Here is a 23,579-nt window from a genome sequence, read left to right on the forward strand (position 1 = left end):
TCACAGTTTAACGGGGGTTGGGCGGGGAGAACAGGTATTGTATCCCCATTTTACATGTGAGGAAACTGAGGCACGGAGAAGTTAAGCAACTTGCCAAAGATCTCACAGCTTGCAAGTAGCAGAGCAAGAATTGGAAGCCGGATTTCTTGATTCCCAGGCCTGTGATTTTTCCACTAGGCTACACTGCTTCTCTTCCCAGCTGTTCCCATCCCGCTGCCATGTTCCTGAGTGTTAGTGTGGTCATTTCTGCCATGATGTCAAACTGCTGTATGGATTTCCTGGTGAAAAGCAGCATGAGAAGCTTTAGTGGATAGAACACGGGCCTGAGAATCAGAAGGACCTGGGTTCTAATGCTGACTCTGCCGCTTGTCTATGGTGTGACCTTGGGAAGTCACTTCATTTCTCTCTAACTCAGTTCCGTCATCTGTAAAATGGGGATGAAGACTGTGAGGGCCATGTGGGACAGGGACCGTATCCAACCTGATGATCTGTAGCTATCCCAGTAACTGGTGTATGGTAAGCACTTAACAAAAAAACATGAAAAAGAAAAAAAAAAAAAGCATGTCCTCGGAGGTTGAGGTCAGCTACCAGGAAGTGACAACAGAGGACAATGATGTCCCTTAACTTGAGCATCCCCTGCTGCAGCCACTGTTTTTGGCTTAGTGACCAGATTTCTGGCCACCCAGCCAGCTCCCCTGGCCACAGTCATCGTTTCCCCAGCCAGAGCAGGCCCTGAATAGGGCAGAAGGGGTTTGGTCAGACTTTGGTGAGCCTCCCAGTGATGGGTGAGGTGAAGGGCCCAGCTACAACAGCAGCAGCAAAAGCAGCTGCAGCAGGGTGGGTCCTATGCCATTTCTCTGAGCAGCTGCTGGCCGGCCCGAAGCCTGGAGTCCCACCAGAAACTTGTCCAACTCCCAGCGGGCTTAGAAGCCCAGGCCATGGGGCAACGCTGCCGCACTCCGGCCCCGCCCCAGGACCGCTCCCCGACTGTAGCTCATCAGTCTTCGATGAGCCTGGGGGGCTGTCACCAGCCAGGAGGGGGCCCATTCTGGATTGGGCCTAGCCCATTGCAGAGAAGCCCTCTAAGGAAGTCCTAGGAATTCCTGAAGCTCTTCCCAGCTCCAAAGGGATCCAGACGGAACCAGAACGCCCTTGGTCGCGGAGGGGTGATTGATTGTGGGGTGGGGTCACCGTAGGGAGACACCAGCTGGGCTTGGGGCCTGAGACCCAGATCCCACACAAGGGAAGTGGTCCTGGCTTCTGCTGCTCACAGGGCACCACTTACACTCCCGCTCTGACTGCCTCACTTCTGCTAGGGCACCGGGGAGCAGCGGGTGAGGAGATGGGCCGGTGGGAGACAGCCAGCGACCCTCTCCAGACCCTGATGGTGTTAACCTGGAAGCAGCCGATCCATCCCCTTTTAGACTGTGAGCCCACTGTTGGGTAGGGACTGTCTCTATATGTTGCCAATTTGTACTTCCCAAGCACTTAGTACAGTGCTCTGCACATAGTAAGCGCTCAATAAATACGATTGATGATGATGATGATGATGATCCCCCAGCAGGGATGGGCCTAGAAGGGGGCGGGGCCAGGGTCTGCTCAGTGAAGGGAGCCTGGAGAAGTGCAGAGGGGCAGTCAGTGCTGCCAAGGCATTGTCACGTTGAGCGCAGGGGCTGGGGGGCGGGAGGAGGCAGGCAGGAGGGCGGGGGTGGGTGGGGGTGGGGGGAGTTGTGTGGGATTGAATGTCTCTGACTCAGACATCAGTCGGGCACCCGCCGGCCACCAGACTTCAGAAGCCACAAGTCAACGGTTTTCTCTTGGACACAATCGCTGAGTAGACCATTTGGTGAATAAATATGCAGCTGATTTAGTAATCTTTCAACTGTCACATTTCTGTTGTTTACAACCCACCTAGTTTTGGCCAGGTGTGTTTGAAAGTGTTAATGATTTTTATGTTCAGTGTATGTTAAAATACCTGACTCTTTTCAATTTCTCTTTAGAATCAGGTATAGGTAAGAAATCAACTGGAGATATATATTACACACACACATACATATGTGTACATGTGTATGTGTATGTGTGTATATGTGTATGTATATGTATATTATATATATTCTCACCATTGTGTATTATATATAATGATGAAGTCATACAAGTTTATGTGTATACTGAAACCATTATTCCTAGGAGAAATTGTAGATATATAGAATAAAGGACTGTCACCACTATATCTAGGAGAAATGCATGTCTTCAGTTTCTTTTTCTTTAATGGTATTTATTAAGCGCTTACTATGTGCCAGCGCTTACTAACAGCTGGGGCAGATACAAGCTAATCAGGTTGGACAGAGTCCACGTCTCACATGGGGTTCCCAGATTTCATCCCCATTTTATGGATGAGGTAACTGAAACACAGAGAAGTGAAGTGATCTGATCAAAGTCACACAGTAGATAAGTGGCAGAGCTGGGATTAGAACCCTGATTTTTTTTACTCCCAGGCCCGTGCTTTAGCCATTAGACCACGCTCTTTTGCATCAGTTTCTCCCAGGTAATACAGTGAGAGTAACCCATGATTCTACTTTCAGAGAGGAAGCATTGTTGCTTTATTTGATTTCCCTTAGCAGAACATTTCAGGCCTTAAAATAGCTGAAACTAGGCAGCTCATAATTAGCAAGTAAAGGGAAAATCAACAGCTTTGTGGGATTGGTCGGTGAGAGTCCTAAAATGATGGTGGGATTGGAAGAGTGAGTGTCGCTCTTCAGAAGCTGTTTCTGTAGAGTGCACCATCTTAGGGCTGCATCCTGTGGTATATTGCATTTTCGACATTTCTTGGCACCACTGTAACAATTGCTGTAGCTCTGCGCACTCTCTCTAAGTGGGAGGTATTTTAACTGCAAGATGAACTATCTTTGAATAGCGAGTTGGAGTGATTCTCAGGAAGAACAGCGATGAAAAAATAAAATCCCCTCACATTCTGGAATATTCTATCATTTTCCCCTACTGTATTTCATCAAATAGTATTTAGTAAGCTCCTTGACACTTTGCTGGGTGTCAAATGCACAACAACTGCATACACTGCTCAATCCAATCTGCCCAAGGACACATTCCCAAAAATCAGTAAGAATAAAAATATGACAACGAGCAATTTCGTATTTTAGATTTGGGTTACAAGGAATGGTGACCTGACAAGTAGAACAGTATGAAGTCAAATCCAGTTTTTTTATGCCTCCAGAAGCCAGGAGAGTCAACTCTGGTTTGGGGTTTCCTGATGGTTTCTGCGCCAATCAATCAATCACTGGTATTTATTGAGTGCTTATTGCGTGCAGACTAATGTACTGAGTGTTTAGGAGAGTACGATAGAATGGAGTTTGTAGGCATTCATTCCTTCACTCAGTCGTATTTATTGAGTGCTTACTGTGTGCCTACAAGGAGCTTTCAGTCTAAAGAACTGGGCAGCTGAATAGGCCAAGATCAACCCAGATAAAAATGATCCTGAAACAGATGTTGATGTCTCCTCTCCTGCAGACCTCTCCTTGACTCCCTCCAATCTGGCTTCTACTCCCTCCCTCCACTGAAACTGCCCTCTTCAAGGTCACCAGTAGCCTCTTTCTTGCCATATCCAACTACTCCATCCTCATCTTCCTCGACCTCTCAGCCATTTTTGACTCTGTGGACCTCCCCGTTCTCCTGGAAATAATAATAATAATGGCATTTATTAAGCACTTACTATGTGCATAGCACTGTTCTAAGTGCTAGGGAGGTTACAAGGTGATCAGGTTGTCCCATGTGGGGCTCACAGTCTTAATCCCCATTTTACAGATGATGTAACTGAGGCACAGAGAAGTTAAGTGATTTGCCCAAAGTCACACAGCTGGCAGCTGGCGGAGCCGGGATTTGAACCCATGACCTCTGACTCCAAAGCCCGGGCTCTTTCAACTGAGCCACGCTGCTTCTCTAATGTTATGAGATGTTATATAACCTTGACTTCTCAAGTCTCCTTTTCAGATTCCTCCTCTGCTTCCCACGCTCTAACTCTGGGAGTCCCTCAAAGGCTCATTTCTGGGTCCCGTTCTTTTCTCCATCTACACCCACTCCCTTGGAGAACTCATTGGATCCCATGGGTTCAACTACCATCACTACAAGGGGGATTCCCAAGTCTAACTCTCCAGCCCTGGTCTGTAGAGCACGGACTTTGGAGTCACAGGTCATGGGTTCAAACCCCTGCTCCGCCAATTGTCAGCAGTGTGACTTTAGGCAAGTGACTTCACTTCTCTGTGCCTCAGTTCCCTCATCTGTAAAATGGGGATTAAGATTGCGAGCCCCCCGTGGGACAACCTGATCACCTTGTAACCCCCCAGCGCTCAGAACAGTGCTTTGCACATAGTAAGTGCTTAACAAATGCCATCATTATTATCATTATTATTATTATTCTCTGCAATTTCATATTCCCTACCTTCAGAACATCCCTACTTGGATGTCCCGCTGATACTTTGAATTTAACATATCCAAAACAGAACTCCTTATCTTCCCACCCAAACCATATCCTCCCACTGACTTTCCCATCACTGTAGACTACACTACCATCCTCCCTGTCTCATAAGCCTGTAACCTTGGCATTATCCTCAACCCAACACTCATATTCAGTCTAAATCTTGTCTATCCAACCTTCCCAACATCACTAAAATCCATCCTTTCCTTTTAATCCAAACTGCTACTACACTGATCCAAACATTGATCCAGCCAATACTGATCCAGAGCAGAGCTCTGTACTAAGCAGTTGGGAGAGTACAAGGGAGTTATAAGACATCATCCCTGCTGGCAAGGAGCTCACACTCCAGAGAGGGGGACAGACATTAAGATAAGTTGTAAATAGAGAAGTAATAGTGCATATAAAATCAGTCAGTGAATCGGTGGTATTTATTGAGCTCTTACCCTGTGCAAAGCACTGAATGAAGCACTTGGGAAAGTACAGTACAGTGAAATTGGTAGATATGATCCCGCTAGACTGTACGCTTGTGGAAGGAAAAGTGTTTACCAGTTCTGTTATATAGTACCCTCGCAAGTGTGTGGTACAGTGCTCTCCACATAATGAGTGCCCAAATAAATATAATTGTTTGTTTGATTGATCCCTGCCCTCAAGGAGTTTTCAGTCTAGAGGGGTAGACAGATATTAAAATAAAATAATAGAGGGGGAAATGGCAGAGTGTAATGATACATACGTAAGTGCTGTGGGTCTTGGGGTGGGATGAAGATCAAGTGTTTGTGTGAGTGTATAGGTGATGCAGAGGGGAAAATGGACGGGGAAATGAGGGCTTAGTCACAGAAGGCCTCTTAAAGGAGATGTGATTTTTAGGAGGGTTTTGAAGATAGAGTAGGGGACTGTTGGATATGAAGGGGAAGGGAGTTCCAAGCCAGAGGGAGGATGTGGGCGAGCAGTCTTCAGAGAGCTGATTGAGTGTCTTAAAGCTAATGGTAAGGAGTTTCTGTTTGATGTGGAGGGTGATGGGCAACCCCTGGAGGTTTTTGAGCAGTGGGGAGACATGGACTGAACGGGTTTTCAGAAAAACGATCCAGGCAACAGAGGGAAGTATGGACTGAAGAGGGAGTCAGGAGTCAGGTAGGTCAGTGAGGAGGCTGAGGCAGTAATAATAATTGTGGTATTTGTTAAGTGCTTACTATGTTCCAAACACTATATTAAGTGCTGGGGTAGGTACGAGCAAATCGGGTTCAACGCAGTTTCTGTCCCACATGGGGCTCACGGTCATATTCCCCATTTCACAGATGAGGGAACTGAGGCCCAGAAAAATGAAATGACAGACTAGTGGCAGAGCCGGATTAGAACCCATGTCCTTATGACCTTCAGGCCGGTGCTCCATCTGCTCGGCCTCAAGTCAAGGTGGGGTATGATAAATGCTTGGATCACTGAGGTAGTAGTTTGGACGAAGAAGGGCAGATTCTAGAGTCATAGGGAGTGCGGAAAGCAGGAGATGTAAGAGCCTAGGTCCAACTGAAGGGCTAAACTGGGGTGGGGGAGATGGGGAAATTTGAAATTGATCGAGGTGGGCTTTCTGGAGGAGGTGTCATCTCAGATTTCGGGCCGGCTGTGGTGTGTTGGATATGAAAGAGGGTCAGAGGATGGGTGCAAGAGGTCGATGGCAGAGAGATGAGAGTGAGGCACAATGTGTAGATTAGGCTGAGAGGAATGAAGATTGTCAGCTGAGGTGTAGAGGGAAAAGAGAATGTATCAAGTAGAGGAAAGACAGCTGATGGAGCGATTTAAAGCCAGTGGTCAGACGTTTCTGCTTAATGCGGGGAGGGATGGGCCACAGTTGGAGGTTTCTGAGGAGTGGGGAGACCTGTGAAAAATGGCCATTGTAGGAAAATGACGTGGTAAAGAAGTGAGGCAAGCAAGGACTGGAGAGAGGAGAGACCGGAGGCAGGGTGATCAGTGGGGAGACTGATGCAGTAGTCCAGCCAGAATATGGCAAACGCCTGGACCAGTGCGGTGGTTGTTTGGTTGGAGAGGAAGACATTCTGGAGACGTGGAACATCCCTCCTCCCTCCACCCAGAGAACAAAATCCTCCATCCACCTACAGCCACTGGAAGGGCTTGGTTGCCATTTACCAATTGCTGGAATCACAGTCACAGTTTCTGACGTCAACCCAACCCATTCGGTTGAATTATGGCCCATGATCTCTGGGGAGCCTCTGTCCTCCTCCCTAGAATGAGCACATGCAGCACTCCGACGTGTCATGACCTAGAATGGGCTCATAATTGGATTTGTTTGTGAAGGGTAGACCAGCTTTTACAGCATTTCGTTGAGTATTTGAGGGTATTAGAGAACAGAGCCACAGCGGAGGTTAAATCTACAGATCAACAGTAGCAAATGGCTCGAGTCCCTGGCTTTCAGACCGATGTCGCCACCTGCTCCTCCATGACTTTTCCTGTGCCTGTTTCCCCATTCGTTTCCACCCCTTTTTTGTGCAGTTCGCCCTGAGATATTACCTGAACTTTTCAGGCTGGCTGCCCTTAGAGGTCAGAGTTTAAACGGGAGTCAATGTAAGATATTTTGGGATTTGCTCTTTAGTAAAATGGGTTTGATTCCGCCTCCAGCTTTCATCCCTGGAGTTTAGCGATGATTGAGGAGCTTGTGTCAGAGAGGCTCTGGGGCCATCTGGAGTTCTGTGACTTGGTGAAAGCTTTCATTGTAGAGCAGAGTAAGGCCTGCAAACAATGGAGACAGTTCTCTGATTCGCTGTCCTAATTTGGTCATGGTTTGAGTGATCTTTCTACCCCCTTGTTTCCCCATTTCTGTAAAAAAAAAAAAATGATGGCATTTGTTATGCGCTTACTATGTGCAAAGCACTGGTCTAAGCGCTGGGGGGATACAAGTTGATCAGGTTGTCCCGCGTGGGGCTCACTGTCATCCTCCCCATTTTACAGATGTAAAATTTTACATTTTACAGGTAACTGAGGCTCTGTGAAGTTAAGTGACTTGCCCACCATCACACAGCAGACATGTGATGGAGCTGGGATTCGAACCCGTGACCTCTGACTCCCAAGCCCGTGCTCTTTCCACTGAGCCATGGGACCTGTTCTCCTCTGCCTCTGCATCTTCCTCCTGCTCCTCTTCTGCCTCTTCCTCCTCCTCCTCCTCTTCTTCCTATTTCTCCTCCTCCTCCTCCTCCTCCATCCTGCTTGTCCTTCTGGTTTGCACATCAGTCCTTCTCCTGACTTCTGTGCCCTGAGTAGCATTCAGGGGGTGAAGTAATAATGATGGCATTTGTTAAGTGCTTACTATGTGCAAAGCACTGTTCTAAGCGCTGGGGAGGATACAAGGTGATCAAGTTGTCCCACGTCGGGCTCACAATCTTAATCCCCATTTTACAGACGAGGTAACTGGGGCACAGAGAAGCTAAGTGATTTGCCCAAGGTCACACAGATGACAATTGGTGGAGCCGGGATTTGAACCCGTGACCTCTGACTCCCAAGCCCGTGCTCTTTCCACTAAGCCATGCTGCTTCTCCTAAGAAGTGGCTGACCCTGCCCGGCAGGAGGGTCACTAAGGAAGCCGTTTCAGTGAGTGATGCTTATAAATCGGTACTAGAAGCACTAGGGCAGGGAACCAGTCTACCAACTCTTATATTTTACTCTCCCAAGCAAGTAGAATGGTGCTCAGCACACAGTAGTGCTTAGTAAATGCCATTGATCAACTTGGAGCTCTGTTCCGTTCTAGAGAATGTCCAGGCCTGGCGTGGAAATCCCTTCTATCTTGAGCAGGCCCATTCCCCTCCCAGGAGCCTTTGTGTCCGAGGTCTTTCTTTTCAGGGCTTGGCCTCTCTTGGCCGCCACTCCTGCTCCCTGACTTCAGTAACAGGGTAGCACCCGCAATCAGGAGGACCTGGAAGAGAAAGCAGAGGCTCTCGAGAGGGCAAGGAAGGGTAGGGGGCTCCCTTAGGAAACACTCTCAGTTCGGGCAGACCTCTGTCCAACGCCAAGACCCACAGCCAAGGGTTGTGGTCTGTGCCCGGCCTGATACCCACTTTGTCTCTTGTGTCTCCACGTCCACTTCCCACGAGGGCCATTGGTAGTCAATCTACTCAAACTTCAGCCCCGATTGGTGGCACAAGGAGGCCCTTGACACACACTCCCACCGCCCCTTGCAGCCCTCTTGGGCTAGTGGAGAGGGCCACGGGTCCCCAGCCCGGAGAGGCAGTGGGTGACCCCCACTTGAATCTCTAGCTCCGGGGCCATTGCTAAATTCTAGTTCCACTCTGCCCATTTTTCATCCCTTATTCTACCCTTCTCCCTCCTCACTATTCTTTCCTTTCTTTTCTCTCCTCCATTCCCTTTCTGTTCCCTGTCCATTCTGGGCCCTGCCCCCACCCCTCTTTGCACCTTGTGTCTACCCCAGCACTTAGAAGAGTGCATGACATGTAGAGAGTGCTTCACAAATACCATGATGACACTAGCTTGTCCAACGACTCTTCACAGGGATCTTTCCCCAATGCGGAATGGCTGCCACTGTGGGGAAGTGCCAAAAGCCTGAGAATCACCAGAATCCAGGGCCAGCACATCTGCTTCACTGCCCTTTCTCTTCCTTTTGAGAGTTTGGTTAACGTACTTGATGTCTATCCAGTCATTCATTCATTCACTCAATCGTATTTATTGAGCGCTTACTGTGTGCAAAGCACTGTACTAAGTGCCGTGCGGGTTTCTTTATCGGACAGCTCCAGTGGTACAGCAGCCACCCATTTCCACTCGGGTCAGTTCCCCTGCCATGTCTGTTTTTGTCTGCATTTGGGGTAGCCTGCCGCTGAGAAATTAGGAAGCTGTATTTGCACTGTGCGCGCCGGTCTGTTTCTGGCATGGTGGCACTCTGTTGGAAGAAACTCTTTGCGCATGCGTGTGACACATTGGTCAAGGGGTGCGTACTTTGACGGCCCAGGTTTTCGTGAGCCTAACCCCTGCATTCTAGGCAAATGGGGTGTGTCTGCTTGAGGACTGTGATTACTGCATTTCTGCCATTAGTCAAGACTGAACTTCCTGGGGCAGGCTGGCAGGAAAATCGTCAAGCGAGCCAAGATTTCTTATCCAGAAGGTGGAAAAGGCAGCTTTCATTCATTCATTCAATCGTGTTTATTGAGTGTTTACTTTGTGCAGAGCACTGTACTAAGTGCTTGTTTGATTTCCTTAGGTTAAAGCCAAATCCCCAAAAGGAAACCTGAATGATAAGGCTAGATTCCAGTTGGGCTTTGCCTCTAGACTGTAAGCTTGTGGTGAGCAGGGAAAGTGCTTGTTATGTTGTTATATTGTACTCTCCCAAGTGCTTAGCACAGTGCTCTGCACAAAGAAAGCACTCAATAAATATGATTGACTGACCGACTACAGCACCCCTGACACTGAATATTGGCTTGATTTCAGATGCAGACAAAGCCCTCCTTTGGCTTAAAATTAATAATAATAATTACGGTATTTATTGAGTGCTTTCTGTGTGCTGGGCACTGTACAAAGCACTGGGGTGGGTACAAGCAGATCAGGTTGGAAACAGTCTCTGTCCCACATGGGGCTCAGTCACAATCATCATTTTACAGTTGAGGTAACTGAGGCCCAGAGAAATGAAGTGACTTGCCCAGGGTCACACACCAGACAAGTGGTGGAGCCGGGATTAGAACCCATGACCTTCTGACTCCCAGGACCGTGCTCTGTCCGGAAATCAAATGGGCTGGTGATGGAAATAAGAATCAAACTGGACCACAGCTCCTTTAAGTTCCACCTCTGCTCACATTGAGGCGTAACCTGATTTTTTGTTTTTTTGAGCCCTGGGCGTGGTGTAATGTGCTCATTGCTGTATTCTGGGCCTCGATAGGTCAGTTTCAAGTCCCAGCAGCAGCGGTGCTAAATTTGTGCTGGAAAAAAATACTTGCACCTCTCCCACTCTCCACCCACCCCCAAGGAAATGTCACCCAGATGGGGAAAGGGCTGGAGGCAGTTGAGGGGCAGAACCCTTTTGTCCGAGTGTTCCCTGCTCTCCTTTGGTGGGAGTGAAGCTGAGTTGGGCAGAGTTGAAATGAGCACCTTGGAATTAGTTATTTATCTATTTACTTAGATTAAGAGTAGCAGCGTGGCTCAGTGGAAAGAGCACGGGTTTGGGAGTCAGAGGTCATGGGTTCAAATCCCACTCCGCCAATTGTCAGCTGTGTGATTTTGGGCAAGTCACTTAACTTCTGTGTGCCTTAGTTATCTGGAAAATGGGGATTAAGACAGTTTGCTCCATGTGGGACAACCCGATCACCTTGTAACCTCCCCAGTGCTTAGAACAGTGCTTTGCACATAGTAAGCGCTTAACAAATGCCATCATTATTATTATTATATTATTATTATGGCCATCTCCCCCACTAGACTGTAAGCTCATTGTGGGCAGGGAACACATCTACCACCCTATTGGACTGTACAGCGACATGGGGCCAGGGGCCAGGGTCATGAGCACTAATGGCGGCCATTCTGGGCTGCTGGGAAATGAGGGTGTTTTTCGTTTAAGTTGATCCCAGACCAATCCCGAGATCGAAAGTGGATTAAGAAAGATCTGATCGTACACCCTGCCCCCCTGGGAAAATAAATTTCCTGGCGGAAGCTGTAAGGCTAAGGGGGATAAAAGGGAGAACCGTCCATGATGGAAATGACCGAAGGTGGGAACTGCGGCCCTGTCATTGTGAGGGCTTGATTGGATCTCTTGCTTTTGTCTCCCTCTCTCTCTGTCCCTCTGTCTCTCCAGGGGATGTGGAACAGGAGCTCGGCCCCCCGCCATCCGTAGATGAGGCGGCAAACACACTCATGACTCGCCTGGGCTTCCTCCTCGGAGAGAAAGTCGCGGACGTCCAGCCGGGGCCCCAGTACAGCATGGAGGTGCAGGATGAGGCTCAGGTAAAGAACCGGCCCTGCCAGCGGAACCCCTACCCTGAATCCCCGCCCCTCCGCACTGTCCATCAGTTCATCTGTCCATCCTGCCCCAGTGGTGGTCATCCTTCCTCTTCGGCAAAGGGTTGTTGTGGGTCATCTGATGAAACGACATGCCCTAGCAGGAACAGCATGGGCTACTTATCTGTTGGGCGACCTTGGGCAAATCAGTTTCCTTCTCTGAAATACCTCTTCTCTCTCCCTTTTAGACTGTGAGCCCCCTTGTAGGACAGGGCCTATGTCCAATCCATCTATATGCTATCTAATCAGCACTTAGTAATACGGTACTTGTTAAGTGCTTACTATGTGCCAAGCCCTGTTCTAATACAAGTTAATCAGGTTGAACACAGTCCCTTTCCCACATGGGGCTCCCATCTTAATCCTCATTTTACAGATGAGGTAACTGAAGCCCAGAGAAGTTAGGTGATTTCCCCAAGGTCACACGGCAGATACGCAGTGGTGCCAGGATTAGAACCCAGGTCCTTCTGACTCCCAGACCAATGCTCTATCCACTAAATCTCTCCACTTATTACAGTGCTTGGTACAAAGGAAGCACTTATCAAATCAATCAATCAATCAATCGTATTTATTGAGCGCTTACTATGTGCAGAGCACTGTACTAAGCGCTTGGGAAGTACAAATTGGCAACACATAGAGACAGTCCCTACCCAACAGTGGGCTCACAGTCTAAAAGGGGGAGACAGAGAACAGAACCAAACATACCAACAAAATAAAATAAATAGGATAGAAATGTACAAGTAAAATAAATAAATAAATAGAGTAATAAATATGTACAACCATATATACATATATACAGGTGCTGTGGGGAAGGGAAGGAGGTAAGATGGGGGGATGGAGAGGGGGACGAGGGGGAGAAATGCCACAGTTATCATTGTTATTGTTATTCATTTTATACTTGACCTTGAATGCAGCCGAGCGCCACTCTTTGATTTTCATCGACAAGCGAACTGGGTCGAGTTGCACCAGAAGCCGCCTAGACTAGTGGTATTCATTCATTCAGTCGTATTTATTGAGCGCTTACTGTGTGCAGAGTACTGTACTAAGCGCTTGGGAAGTACAAGTTGGCAACATATAGAGATGGTCCCTACCCAACAATGGGCTCACAGTTTAGAACTCATACTCTAGTGGTATGAGTTCGGGACTCGGAATCAGGAGTCTTGGGTTCCAGCCTCAACCCTGCCACCACCCTGCTGAGTGGCCTCAGGACAGTCACTGAGCCTCTCTGTGCCTCCGTTTCCCCACATCAAAGATGGTGATAGTAATGCTTGCCTTTCCTTGTCACCCGGGGGGTTGTGAGGATGAGTGATAACGAGTGGTAAAAAATGATTTTGGAAAAACCAAGTAGTATTCTCATGTTGCTGATGATGACAGTTTCCTTGAAATTGTAACTTTAACACTGCTCGTTATTTTGACCAAGACCATTCCCTTGAGGGACACCTGCCCCATTTTGAGATGGCAGAGAGATGTGAAAAATACATTTTACCTAAGATAGTTTCAGCACACATGAAAATTGCTTCTTTTCGAAGATGCCCAAAAGCAATAGGCGATAAAGGAAACGGTGTGATTTTTTTATCACCGCTTCTTCTCAAGTCACGCTTCCCTCCTAATGTTGGAGAGAGTGCCAACAACTCTCATATACACCCTAAACCCTCCCACTTTCATCCGTTCCCATCCAAGATTTTGTCCTGGACTTGCTGACCTCTGCCATGGGCAGCAACTCACCTTCCCTTCGTTTTTTTCCAACTGGCTCACGGAAGCAGCAGACAGCCGGTACATCAGTCCGGTAAAGGCAATATTGGTTGAGTCATCACGCGGTGGAATGGAATGTCAGTCACACGATTGAATGAATGAACATAGGCCTTTTCAGCCACACCTGCATGTGTGGCTAGATTTTTCCCAATCAGTAAAAGCAGATATAGTACTAATATTATTTACGGATCATCAACTATGTCTAGAGCACTGTACAAACATGGGGAGAGGATACACAGTTGGGAACTAGATACTGTCCATGTCCTTCTGGAGACTCTCATCAGTCCATCAGTGGTAGATCATGGTCCTAGGAGTCAGAGGACCTGGGTCTTAATCCCGGCTCCGCCACGTGTCTGCTGAGTGACCTTGGGCAAGTCACTTAACTTTTCTGTTCCTCATTTACCTCCTCTGTAAAATGGGAATTAAATCCTACTTCCAGGTCACAGGTCAGGCTGGCTGGAACACTGCCAATCAATCGTCGTGTTTATTGACCATTTATCATGTACAGTGCACAGTACTGGGAAGCAGTGTGGCTCAGTGGAAAGAGCGTGGGCTTGGGAGTCAGAGGTCATGGGTTTGAATCCCAGCTCCACCACTTGTCAGCTGTGTGACCTTGGGCAAGCCACTTAACTTCTCTGAGCCGCAGTTCCCTCATCTGTAAAATGGGGTTGAAGACTGTGAGCCCCACGTGGGACAACCTGATCACCTTGTGTCCTCCCCAGCGCTTAGAACAGTGCTTCGCACATAGTAAGCGCTTAATAAACACCATCATTATTTATTATTACAATGCAATACAGTTGGTAGACCTCAAAAAGCTTGCAGACTAGTGAGTGAGACAGAAATTAAAGTAAATTACAGAGAGGGGAAGGGGCAGGGTTCAAGATTCTATCTAAGGCGCTTTTCAGGACTGTGGAGTGGCAAAGAGGAAAGGTGGCTATATGTTTGTAAGAACAAGCAAAAACCTGCCTGAAAGAACAAATGTAATTCCTTGGACAGGAAGGTGGTAGAGTGGCAGGGTTTTTCAATTTGATTATTTCTGTGGAGTGGGGAAAGCCCCAGCACGGCAAAGTGAAGCCCGACTTTGTCTCTGACTCTTCTCTGTACAAGAAAGAGAGTTCTTAGACTATCTGTGCCTGGACAGCACAGAACCAAGAAATCACTGGGTGAGCCTTGTTGGAATAAAAATACTAATAATCATGGTATTTGCTAAGCACTTAGAGTGCACCGGACACTTTACTAAGCACTGGGGTAGACACAAGATCAGGCACAGTCCCTGTCCCATAACGGGGTTCACAATCTAAATAGGAAAGAGAACAGGTATTGAATCCCCATTTGCCAAATAAGGAAACTGAGGCACAGAAAAGTGAAGTGATTTGCCTGAGGTCGCATAGCAGAGAAGTGGCGGAGCTGGGGTTAGAAGCCAGGTCCTCTGACGCTCAGGCGCTCTCCAACATGTGGAGTCTCCATGTGGTTCCGGCTCATGATTGTGCTCCCAGAGTAGCTCAGGGAGAAGTCCTTGGTCTAGTCATTGGCATGCACAGGCCCAGGGTGACCCACTCGGATTATGCAAGAAGCAGAACCAGAGGGTTTTAGCCCTATCCACTTCCTCTCTCTCTTTCTCTCTGAGGTTTCTAGTAAATCAGAATCTTGCTTGGGATATTTCTGGACTCTTTCCACATTAGGGGACGGCTGTCGCGTCTCCTTCGCTCGCAGGGCTCTTTTGCATCCCAAGGCCCGGAGATTTCCCACTGGAGTGTGAGCCCTTGTCGTGCTGGTAGGGCTCTCCCATCTCAACCTAAGCTGTTGGGCTCCCTGCGCCCTCCCGGGGCCAGCTGGAAGCCACCGGGGCGGGATGCCCGGCACCTGCCCTCAGTCGAGCTGTGCCGAGGTTCACGGGGGCATCACTGTTGTGGGATTGGTGAGGACCTGGATGAGTGGAATGAACTCAGGACAGACATTCAGAAGATCCAGGTTCTAATCCCAACTCTGCCACTTTCCCACTAGGTGACTTTAGGCAATTCACTTCATCACCTTTTTGTGCCTCAGTATCCTCTTCTGTTAAGTGAAGGATATAATACCTTCTTCTCCCTTCCTCTTAGGCTATTTGCCTGTGTGGGGGCCAAGAACTGTATATAATCTGGTTATCTTGTGTCTACATGATTAGTAGGAATAATAGTACTACTACTATGAGCAGGGAATATATCTGTTTATTGCTATATTGTACTCTCCCAAGCACTTGGCACAGTGCTGTGCACACAATAAGAGTTCAATAAATATGATTGACTGACTGACTAGTATTGGCGTGAACCTAATTGGGTCACCGCAGTAGGGGTGAGTAGGGCCTACTTTCCAATTTCCATATTGGTGAATCCTTTGGGGGTCCAGATTGGGACAGTGGTGGGTTTGTAGGTTCTCCTTTCGCAGGGTCAGGTGAAGAAAAGCTCATCTCTTCCCCTGGTTGGTGTGTGATATTCTGCTGGGAGATTGCTCCGGGGACTCTCAAGAGTGTAATAGAACAATGCCACCTTGGGTTTTTTATAGCATTGGTTATTTTCCAAATGACACAGGGATCTCAGTCGTTTGACCTGTCCTCGCCGCACTCCTCCAGGAAGTGACTCACCAGCTCTCCTGCTGCTGCGGCTCCCAGGCCGCAGCCTGTGGTGACTAGAGGAAGCAGAGGAAGTTTGCTTTTCTTTACGGGCAGCCAGTCTCTGGCACACTTTTTTCCCAGCACTTTTCTTTTCATGGCATTTGTTCAGTGCTTAGTGTGTGCAGGCACTGTACTAAGCACTGGGGTAGATACTAGATCATCAGGTTGGACACGGTCCCTGTTCCACATGGGCACATAGTCTTAATCTCCATTTTTCAAATGAGGTAACTGAGGCACAGAGAAGTGAAGTGACTTGCCCAAGGTCACACAGGCAGGATCAGAACCCACATCCTTCTGTCTCCCAGATCCGTACTCTATCCACCAGGCCACACTGCTTCTCTGTTTTCCCCTTCTTCAGTGAGGAGCAAAGCCCTGTCTTCCAGAAAGCCAGGACCACCCATCCCCCCAGGAGGATAGAGCACCCATCTCCCTCCCCCTACCATTTTGCACCCCAGGAAGCCCCAGCTCTCCTTGCCAGCTCTCAGACTGCAGCCATTTCCGTTTCCTTGATGTCCAAAATTGGGGCAGGGAGTGGCTGCCCCACCCTCCTGGGGGGCCCTGCCCACTACAAGAGCTGTTTGCATTCCTTTGGGACAAGAGAGGTTGGTTTTGGGGGAGGTTGGAGAGTGGAGAGGGAGAATCGTAGTCCTATAAGCTCAGCGTGGGCGGGGATTGTGTGTACCAACTCTGTTGTACTCTCCCAAGCACTTAGTAAAGTGCTCTGCACACAAAACCACTCACTGCCATTGATTGATTGATTGCTTGGCTTGTGAAAGGGGTTTGGGCCCAGCAGTGAATGCTGCTGACAGGGTGTCCGTTCCCTACGACAGCCTATGCCCACTACCCTGCCAACCAGCTCACAGTCTGAGCAGTTGTGCCATCTGGGCAAAGAAGGGCAGTTGCCTCAGCACAACTCAGCACCATATAGTAGTTTAATGTATATATACGTATATAATACTTATACCATATAATAGTAATGACACTGATATTTATCTAGTGCTTACCCAGTGCTAGACCCTAGGGTCTGTACAAAATAATCAGACCAGATACCGTCCTTGTCCCCCCGGGGCTTACGGTGTAAAGTTGACTTGTGGGACTGTCCATGCCGCATGGCTCCTGGCCGGCTCTGAGCCTGCTACAGATGCAGTCGGCAACTGTTCCTCACCCCAGGGCAAGTCCCCTGTGGCAAGCTGGAGCCAGTGAAGTGCTGCAGTGGGTAGATGGGTTATGCAGACCCTGAGCAGGCCTCCACTGGACCAGAAGCTAAGAAGGAAGGAAAAAGTCATAAGCCGTCTGAGACATGAATGGTTGGAAATGGCAGAGAAATCCTGTACTTCATAGGATTTCCTGTGTGTATTTAACACCTCACTGTGGACATTCAACCGAAAGTGAGGTCACCTGTTTGCCTGCCCTCGCTACTCTCTTCCCTGCCTCTGCCCTGATAGGGAAACGCAAATGCCCTTCTTCTTTCTGGGAGGTGGTCCTGCTTCGGGCGCCATCGTACTGCGAGGAGAAAGGCGCGTGTTTCACCCTGACAGACATCAGGCCTGGCTCGGGTTTCTCTCAGGTTCTGTGCTCGTGATGATTTCCCTGCATCTCCTGCCCAATGCCCAACCCAGAACCCCGTGGGCCTGGAACTAAAAGCAGCAACAGACGGCCACTCTCGGAGAAGCTTGGCACCGCTCACGGCTGCGGGATCCGTCCCCTTCGGCTCACTTCCCCTCTCCCCGGGGCGAGCGGTGACCACATGCGTGCATGCAGGCGCTGGCGGAGGGCCTCGGCGGCCATCTCCCCGCGTGCTATTGGGGGGTCCCAAAGTGGCTGACGGGGTCCCGGTTCCCCTGTTTTTTCAGACGTCAGCAGTGAGCCAGCGGATCAGCCCCTGCTCCACCCTGACCAGCAGCACCGCTTCCCCGCCGGCCAGCAGCCCCTGCTCCACCCTGCCGCCGGCCGGGACCAATGCGGCCGCCAAGGACTGCAGCTTCGGAGCCGTCACCAGCCCCACCTCCACCCTCGAGAGCAGAGACAGCGGCATCATCGGTGAGTAGCAACATTTCTGAGCCGTCCCCGGGACTGTTCCCCTCCGGAAAAGTAACAGGCCCGGCTTGAGTGCGAAAAATGCTTTTAAAATTCCAAGTGGGCCGGCTTTGATAAAGGGCGTTGTCTAGGAATGCCTTCCTCCTTTCCCTTTCCTCTCTTCCTGACTTCATCCCTCCGGCTGCGATTTCATAGCAGGAAATGGGTAGGCTCGTTGTGGGCAGGGAATGTATCTGTTACATTGTACTCTCCCAAGTGCTTCGTACAGTGCTCTGCACATAGTAAGCACTCGATTAATATGATTGGCTGACTGACCCACAGAATGGACAGTTAAAAGTAAAAAAGTCTCTGGAAGAATTTACTAAGCGCTGGGGCAGTTTCAAGATAATTGGATTGGACACAGTTCCCTGTCCCACATGGGGCTCACAGTCTTAATCCCTATTTTACAGATGAGGAAACTGAGGCACAGAGAATTTAAATGACTTGCCCAAGGTCACACAGCAGACAAGTGGCAGGGGCAGGATTAGAACCCAGGTCCTTTAACTTCTCAGTCCGTGCTCTTTCCTCTAGGTCACTCTGCTTCTTGCAGATTTGACTGTAGACTATAAACTGGGGGTTCAACACCTGTTCTTTGTCTCCCTCAGATTGTGATCCCCATGTGGGACAGCAACTGTGACTGACTCAATGATCCTGTATGTTCTCCAGCCCTTAGAACAGTCCACCCAGTAAGGACTTAACAGACACCACAATAATAATGGCTATTAATGATGATGAATATTATTGCTCCTCTGTTCTCTTCTTCCAGTTCACCTTAAGATCGCATTCTTTGCTTCTCCCAGGCAAGCTTTCTAACTGTCCCTTGTTCCCAATTCTCCCATCTTGGGTCCAGTGCTCTGCCCCATCTTCCTGCCTGGAATATCTCCTCCTGTCAGTTTTGCCAAGCCACTCTCCCTCCCTTTCTTCAAAGCCCATTTGAAAGCCACCCCCTCCAGGGAGAATGTTCAGATTAATCCATCTACATCCCAGCCACGCCATCCCACCAGCTAGTTGAAGTGATCCTCCTCTAGACTGTACGCTCACTGTGGGCATGGAACGTGTCTACCAACTCTGTTGAATCGTACTCTCTCAAGCGATTAGTACAGTGCTCTACATACCATCGGTCGGTTGATTGATCTCCTAAGTCATTGGCACTGATTTGTGTATTCACTTGTGTTTATTTTTATCCACGTTCCCAGTGTTTGAGACTAGAGTGTATTCATCTGTGTTTGTCTCTCCCATTGTAAATTCCTCGGGGGCAGGGACCACATTTTCTAATTCTTTTGTTTGCTTGCCTGGAGCCTAGGACAGTGCTGTCAGTGTTGTTCACAGTGCCCTTCTAGTGTTGGGGAAGAAGTGGTCAGTCAGTCGTATATATTGCGCGCTCACCGTGTGCAGAGCACTGTACTAAGCGGTTGGGAGAGGACAGTATAACAATACAACAGACACATTCCTTTGCTCACAATGAGCTTCCATGCCTGCCCCACAATAAGTGGTGAGGGGCCAGGGAAGAAAGAGAGCTCAGAGACCCCTCAGTCTGACCAGATTCCACATCCATTAGGTTGCAAATGATTGAATAGAAGTCCTGATGAGTTACTAATTGGACTGCTTTCCCAGGCGCTTAGTACAGTGCTCTGCACAGTTAGTGCTCATTGAATGCCATTGTTTGATTGGTATTTGTTCATGGCTCCCTAAGTGATGAGCACTGTACTCAGGGCTGGGGTGGAGCCAAGGCAGTTTAGACACATTTCCTGCCCCACAGTCTAAGGGGCAGAGAAAGAACATCCTGAATCCCCATTTTACTGATGAGAAAACTGAGGCACAGAAAAGCCAAATGACTTGCCCAAAGGGACCCAGCAGGCAAATGGCAAAGCCAGGATTACGACCCTTGTCCTCTGACTCCCCAGCTCGGGATCTTTCCACTAGGCTGCACGGGTGCTCTGAGTAAACCAGGCTGAATCTTTGGAGGAAAAGCTTTTTCCATCATTGACATTCCTGCTATGCTCATGAAGTGCCCTGCTTTCTGGCCACTGCTGGCTGGACTGGAAGTCTGTCCCAAGTCCTCAGGGGAGCAAGGAGGGAGGAAGGGAGCAAGCAGGGCGGAGGTTAAACCCACATTCATTCATTCATTCATTCAGTCGTATTTATTGAGCGCTTACTGTGTGCAGAGCACTGTACTAAGCGCTTGGGAAGTACAAGTTGGCAACATATAGAGACGGTCCCTACCCAACAGCGGGCTCACAGTCTAGAAGCAGCGAAGAGAAGCAGCGTGGCTCAGTGGAAAGAGCCCGGGCTTTGGAGTCAGAGGTCATGAGTTCAAACCTTGGCTCCACCACTTGTCAGCTGTGTGACTTTGGGCAAGTCACTTCACTTCTCTGTGCCTCAGTTACCTCATCTGTAAAATGGGGATTAAGACTGTGAGCCCCCCGTGGGTCAACCTAATCACCTTGTAACCTCATCAGTGCTTAGAACAGTGCTTTGCTATTATTATTATTATTATTATCATTATTATTATTGGAAGGGGGAGACAGACAACAAAACAAAACATATTAACAAAATAAAATAAATAAAATAAATATGTACAAGTAAAATAAATAAATAAATAGAGTAATAAATATGTATAAACATATATACATATATACAGGTGCTGCAGGGAGGGAAACCAAATGGTTTCATCATGTAGCAGGTCAAGAGTGAAATGCCAAATGCCCTAAGTGCTCTGCACATAATAAACACTCAATAACATAACATTAATGGATTTATTTATAATTAAATTTGTTAAGTGCTTACTGGGTGCCAGGCACTGTACTAAGCGCTGGGGTACATACAAGATAATCTGGTTAGATCTAGTCCCTGCCCCACTTACGGCTCTCAGTCTTCATCTCCATTTTACAGATGAGGTCACTGGGGCCCAGAGAAGTGAAGTGACTTGCCCAAGGTCACACAGCAGACAAATGGCAGAACCTGGATTAGAGCCCAGGTCTTCTGCCTCCCAGCCCCGTGCCCTCTCCATTTTCCATTAGGCCACCCTGCTTCTCTCGTGGATCAATTGTCTGGGGCTCTGCAGTGCAAACCTAGTTTCAGAATTTAGCGATCTGCCCACAGGCTCCACCAGAGAAGCCCCCACTCTGCCAAGTCAGTAAGTCATATGTCTACATCTTGGCACCAAGGAGACAGCGAGGAGTTTGGCTCCAAATTTTCACAGTAGTGACCTTGTTTGTCAGTGTGCTTAAAACAACGATGCATTGTGTTGTCACTCTTGGTTTGTCACATCTGCCTTCCAAGTGATGAATTCCATTCTTTCTTAGTGGTTCCTGTCCTTGGTCTGCAGCTAATTGTCAGACCCAGCATTACGGATATAAGACTAAATCTCAAAAAGCCAGAGTTATTTTCACTAAGGGGGCATCTGTTACCCTTTATTCCATTTTAGACTGCAGACTCTAACCTTTAGACTATATACTCTAGACTGTAAGCTTGTTATGGGCAGGGACTGTGTCTGTTATATTGTAGTATTGTACTCTCCTGAGTATTTAGTAATAATAATAATTGGGGTTTTTGTTAAGCATTTACTATGTGCCAGGCACCATACTAAGCACTGTGGTGTATAGAAGCAAATCGGATTGGACATAGTCTCTGTCCCACATGGGGCTCACAGTCTTCATCCCCATTTTCCAGATGAGGTAACTGAGGCCCAGAGAAGTGAAGTGATTTGCCCAAGGTCACACAGTAGACAAGTGGTGGACCTGGGAATCCCAGACCCGGGCTCTATCCACTAGGCCTTGCTGCTTAGTACAGTGCTTTGCACACAATAAGTGCTCAACAAATACGATTGAATGATTGATTTTTGTCCTCCTGGGAACTGAGGTGAGGAGCCGGGTTGGGTGGAGTCAAGCATTTTCCGCTCGATGTAGCTATCCTGTTTTCTCAGTGGATAAAATGACAACCTCAGCCAGTGCCTGGAGAAGCAGACTGCATCAGCAGCCCTGACCCATTGACAGTAGAGTCTCTGCCCATCAGCAGGCCCCATTTCCCCTCCCTGCCTGCCTGTTTAGCACACTTCTTCAGCATACAGCAGTACAGTGTTTCTCAGTTAAGAAAAAAAATCCCATTTTTTTAAGGGATTGATATTCAGCCACAAATTTCTCCTCTCAGGATTTATTAATTGAGGATTTGGCTCGATATTCAGAAAACCAGCCACCAAATGGCAGCAATCCAACTTCTCTTTCCCCGGACATGGTTTGGAATTCTTTCAAGTGGGCCAACCCAGCCCAATGCTAGGAAGGAAGAAATTTGCAGCATGGCTAGTGGAAAGAGTATGGGATTTGGGAGTCAGAGGACCCGAGTTCTAAACCCAGCTCTACCAGTTACTTGCTGTGTGACATTGGGCAAGTCACTGCAATCAACCCATGCTATTTATTGAGCACTTACTGCGTGCAGATCATTATGAGCTTACATTCTAGAGTCACTTATCTGGCCCTCGGTGTCCCCCTCTATAAAATGGGGATTCAGTGCTTGTTCTCCCTCCTATCTAGACTGTGAGCCCCATGTGGAACAGGGATTGTGTCTGATCAGATTAGTTTGCCTCTACCCCAGGGCTTAGAACACATAGAAAGCACTTAACTGATCAATTATTTTTTTATGGTATTTGTTAAGTGCTTCCTTTGTGCCTGTGCTGTACCAAGTGCTGGAGTAGATACAAGCTAATATAGGTTAGACCCAGTCCCTGTCTCACATGGGGCTCACAGTCCCAATCCCCATTTTACAGATGAGATAACAGAGACACAGAGGAGTTGTGACTTGCTACAGGTCACAGCAGACAAGTGGCGGAACCTGGATTAGAACTCGGATCAGGCACCCCCTTCCCACACACCCCCCAGTGCCAAGATGCCCTGATGCATCCCCCAGCCTGTATAGGCTCCTGGAGCCGCAGGACGTCTCCAACACCCATCCCACCACAGGTAGGGATTGACCTTGGCATCTCATGTTACCCCTGTGCCTTTGTATTTTGGGGGTGCCCCCTGCTCCCTACCCCCCTGCCAGGCCACATGGCTCCAAGATGGCAAATCGGGCCACAAGGTGGAGGTCAGCAGACCTTGAGGAGCGATCACCAGGTACCATTGGAGACCGAGGGATGCCAACTTCTTGCTCAGCCACCAACGCGAAGCCAAGGAATTGGGCTGACAACACAGAGACTGCTGGGGGTTTGCTCCCGTGGGAGCATTTTTAGGAGGGCCAAGGGGCGCTGACCTTGTCAGCTAGGGGCGGGCTTATACAAATGATTGGGTGTGTTAAACCCCACACCTGTAAGCAGCCCGCTGTCAGTACCTGGACCGATGGTATACGGATACCGAGACCTTCAGACTGGAAATGGGATTTAAGGTGCCTGACAGGGACTGAGCTTTCGTCTCCGTGTTCCCTATGCTCCATCTTTCTGGAAGTGGTAGCAAAAGCCTTGTCCAATCAATCAATCAATGGTAGTTATTGAGCACTTACTGTGGGCAGAGCACTGCGGTAAGCGCTTGGGAGAGGACAATCCAACAGAGTTGGTAGACTCATGCCCCGCTGACGGTCTAGGGTCCGCACACCTGTCCCCAGACTAGTCTTCCTCCTGGCCCCCAAAGCACAGCCCTT

General features: G+C 48.6%; 1 protein-coding gene across 1 annotated transcript in view; it reads left to right on the forward strand.

Annotated features, from left to right (window-relative positions):
* The window catches only part of TANC2 (tetratricopeptide repeat, ankyrin repeat and coiled-coil containing 2), a 375,104-nt gene that overhangs the window by 250,713 nt on the left and 100,812 nt on the right, over positions 1-23,579 (forward strand). The window contains 2 exon segments of the mRNA XM_038753578.1: positions 11,274-11,422; positions 17,729-17,915. Coding sequence (XP_038609506.1) covers positions 11,274-11,422; positions 17,729-17,915 — 336 coding nt within the window.

The sequence above is a fragment of the Tachyglossus aculeatus genome, chromosome 11 (genome assembly GCF_015852505.1).
Source record: "Tachyglossus aculeatus isolate mTacAcu1 chromosome 11, mTacAcu1.pri, whole genome shotgun sequence".
Classification (NCBI taxonomy): Eukaryota; Metazoa; Chordata; class Mammalia; order Monotremata; family Tachyglossidae; genus Tachyglossus; species Tachyglossus aculeatus.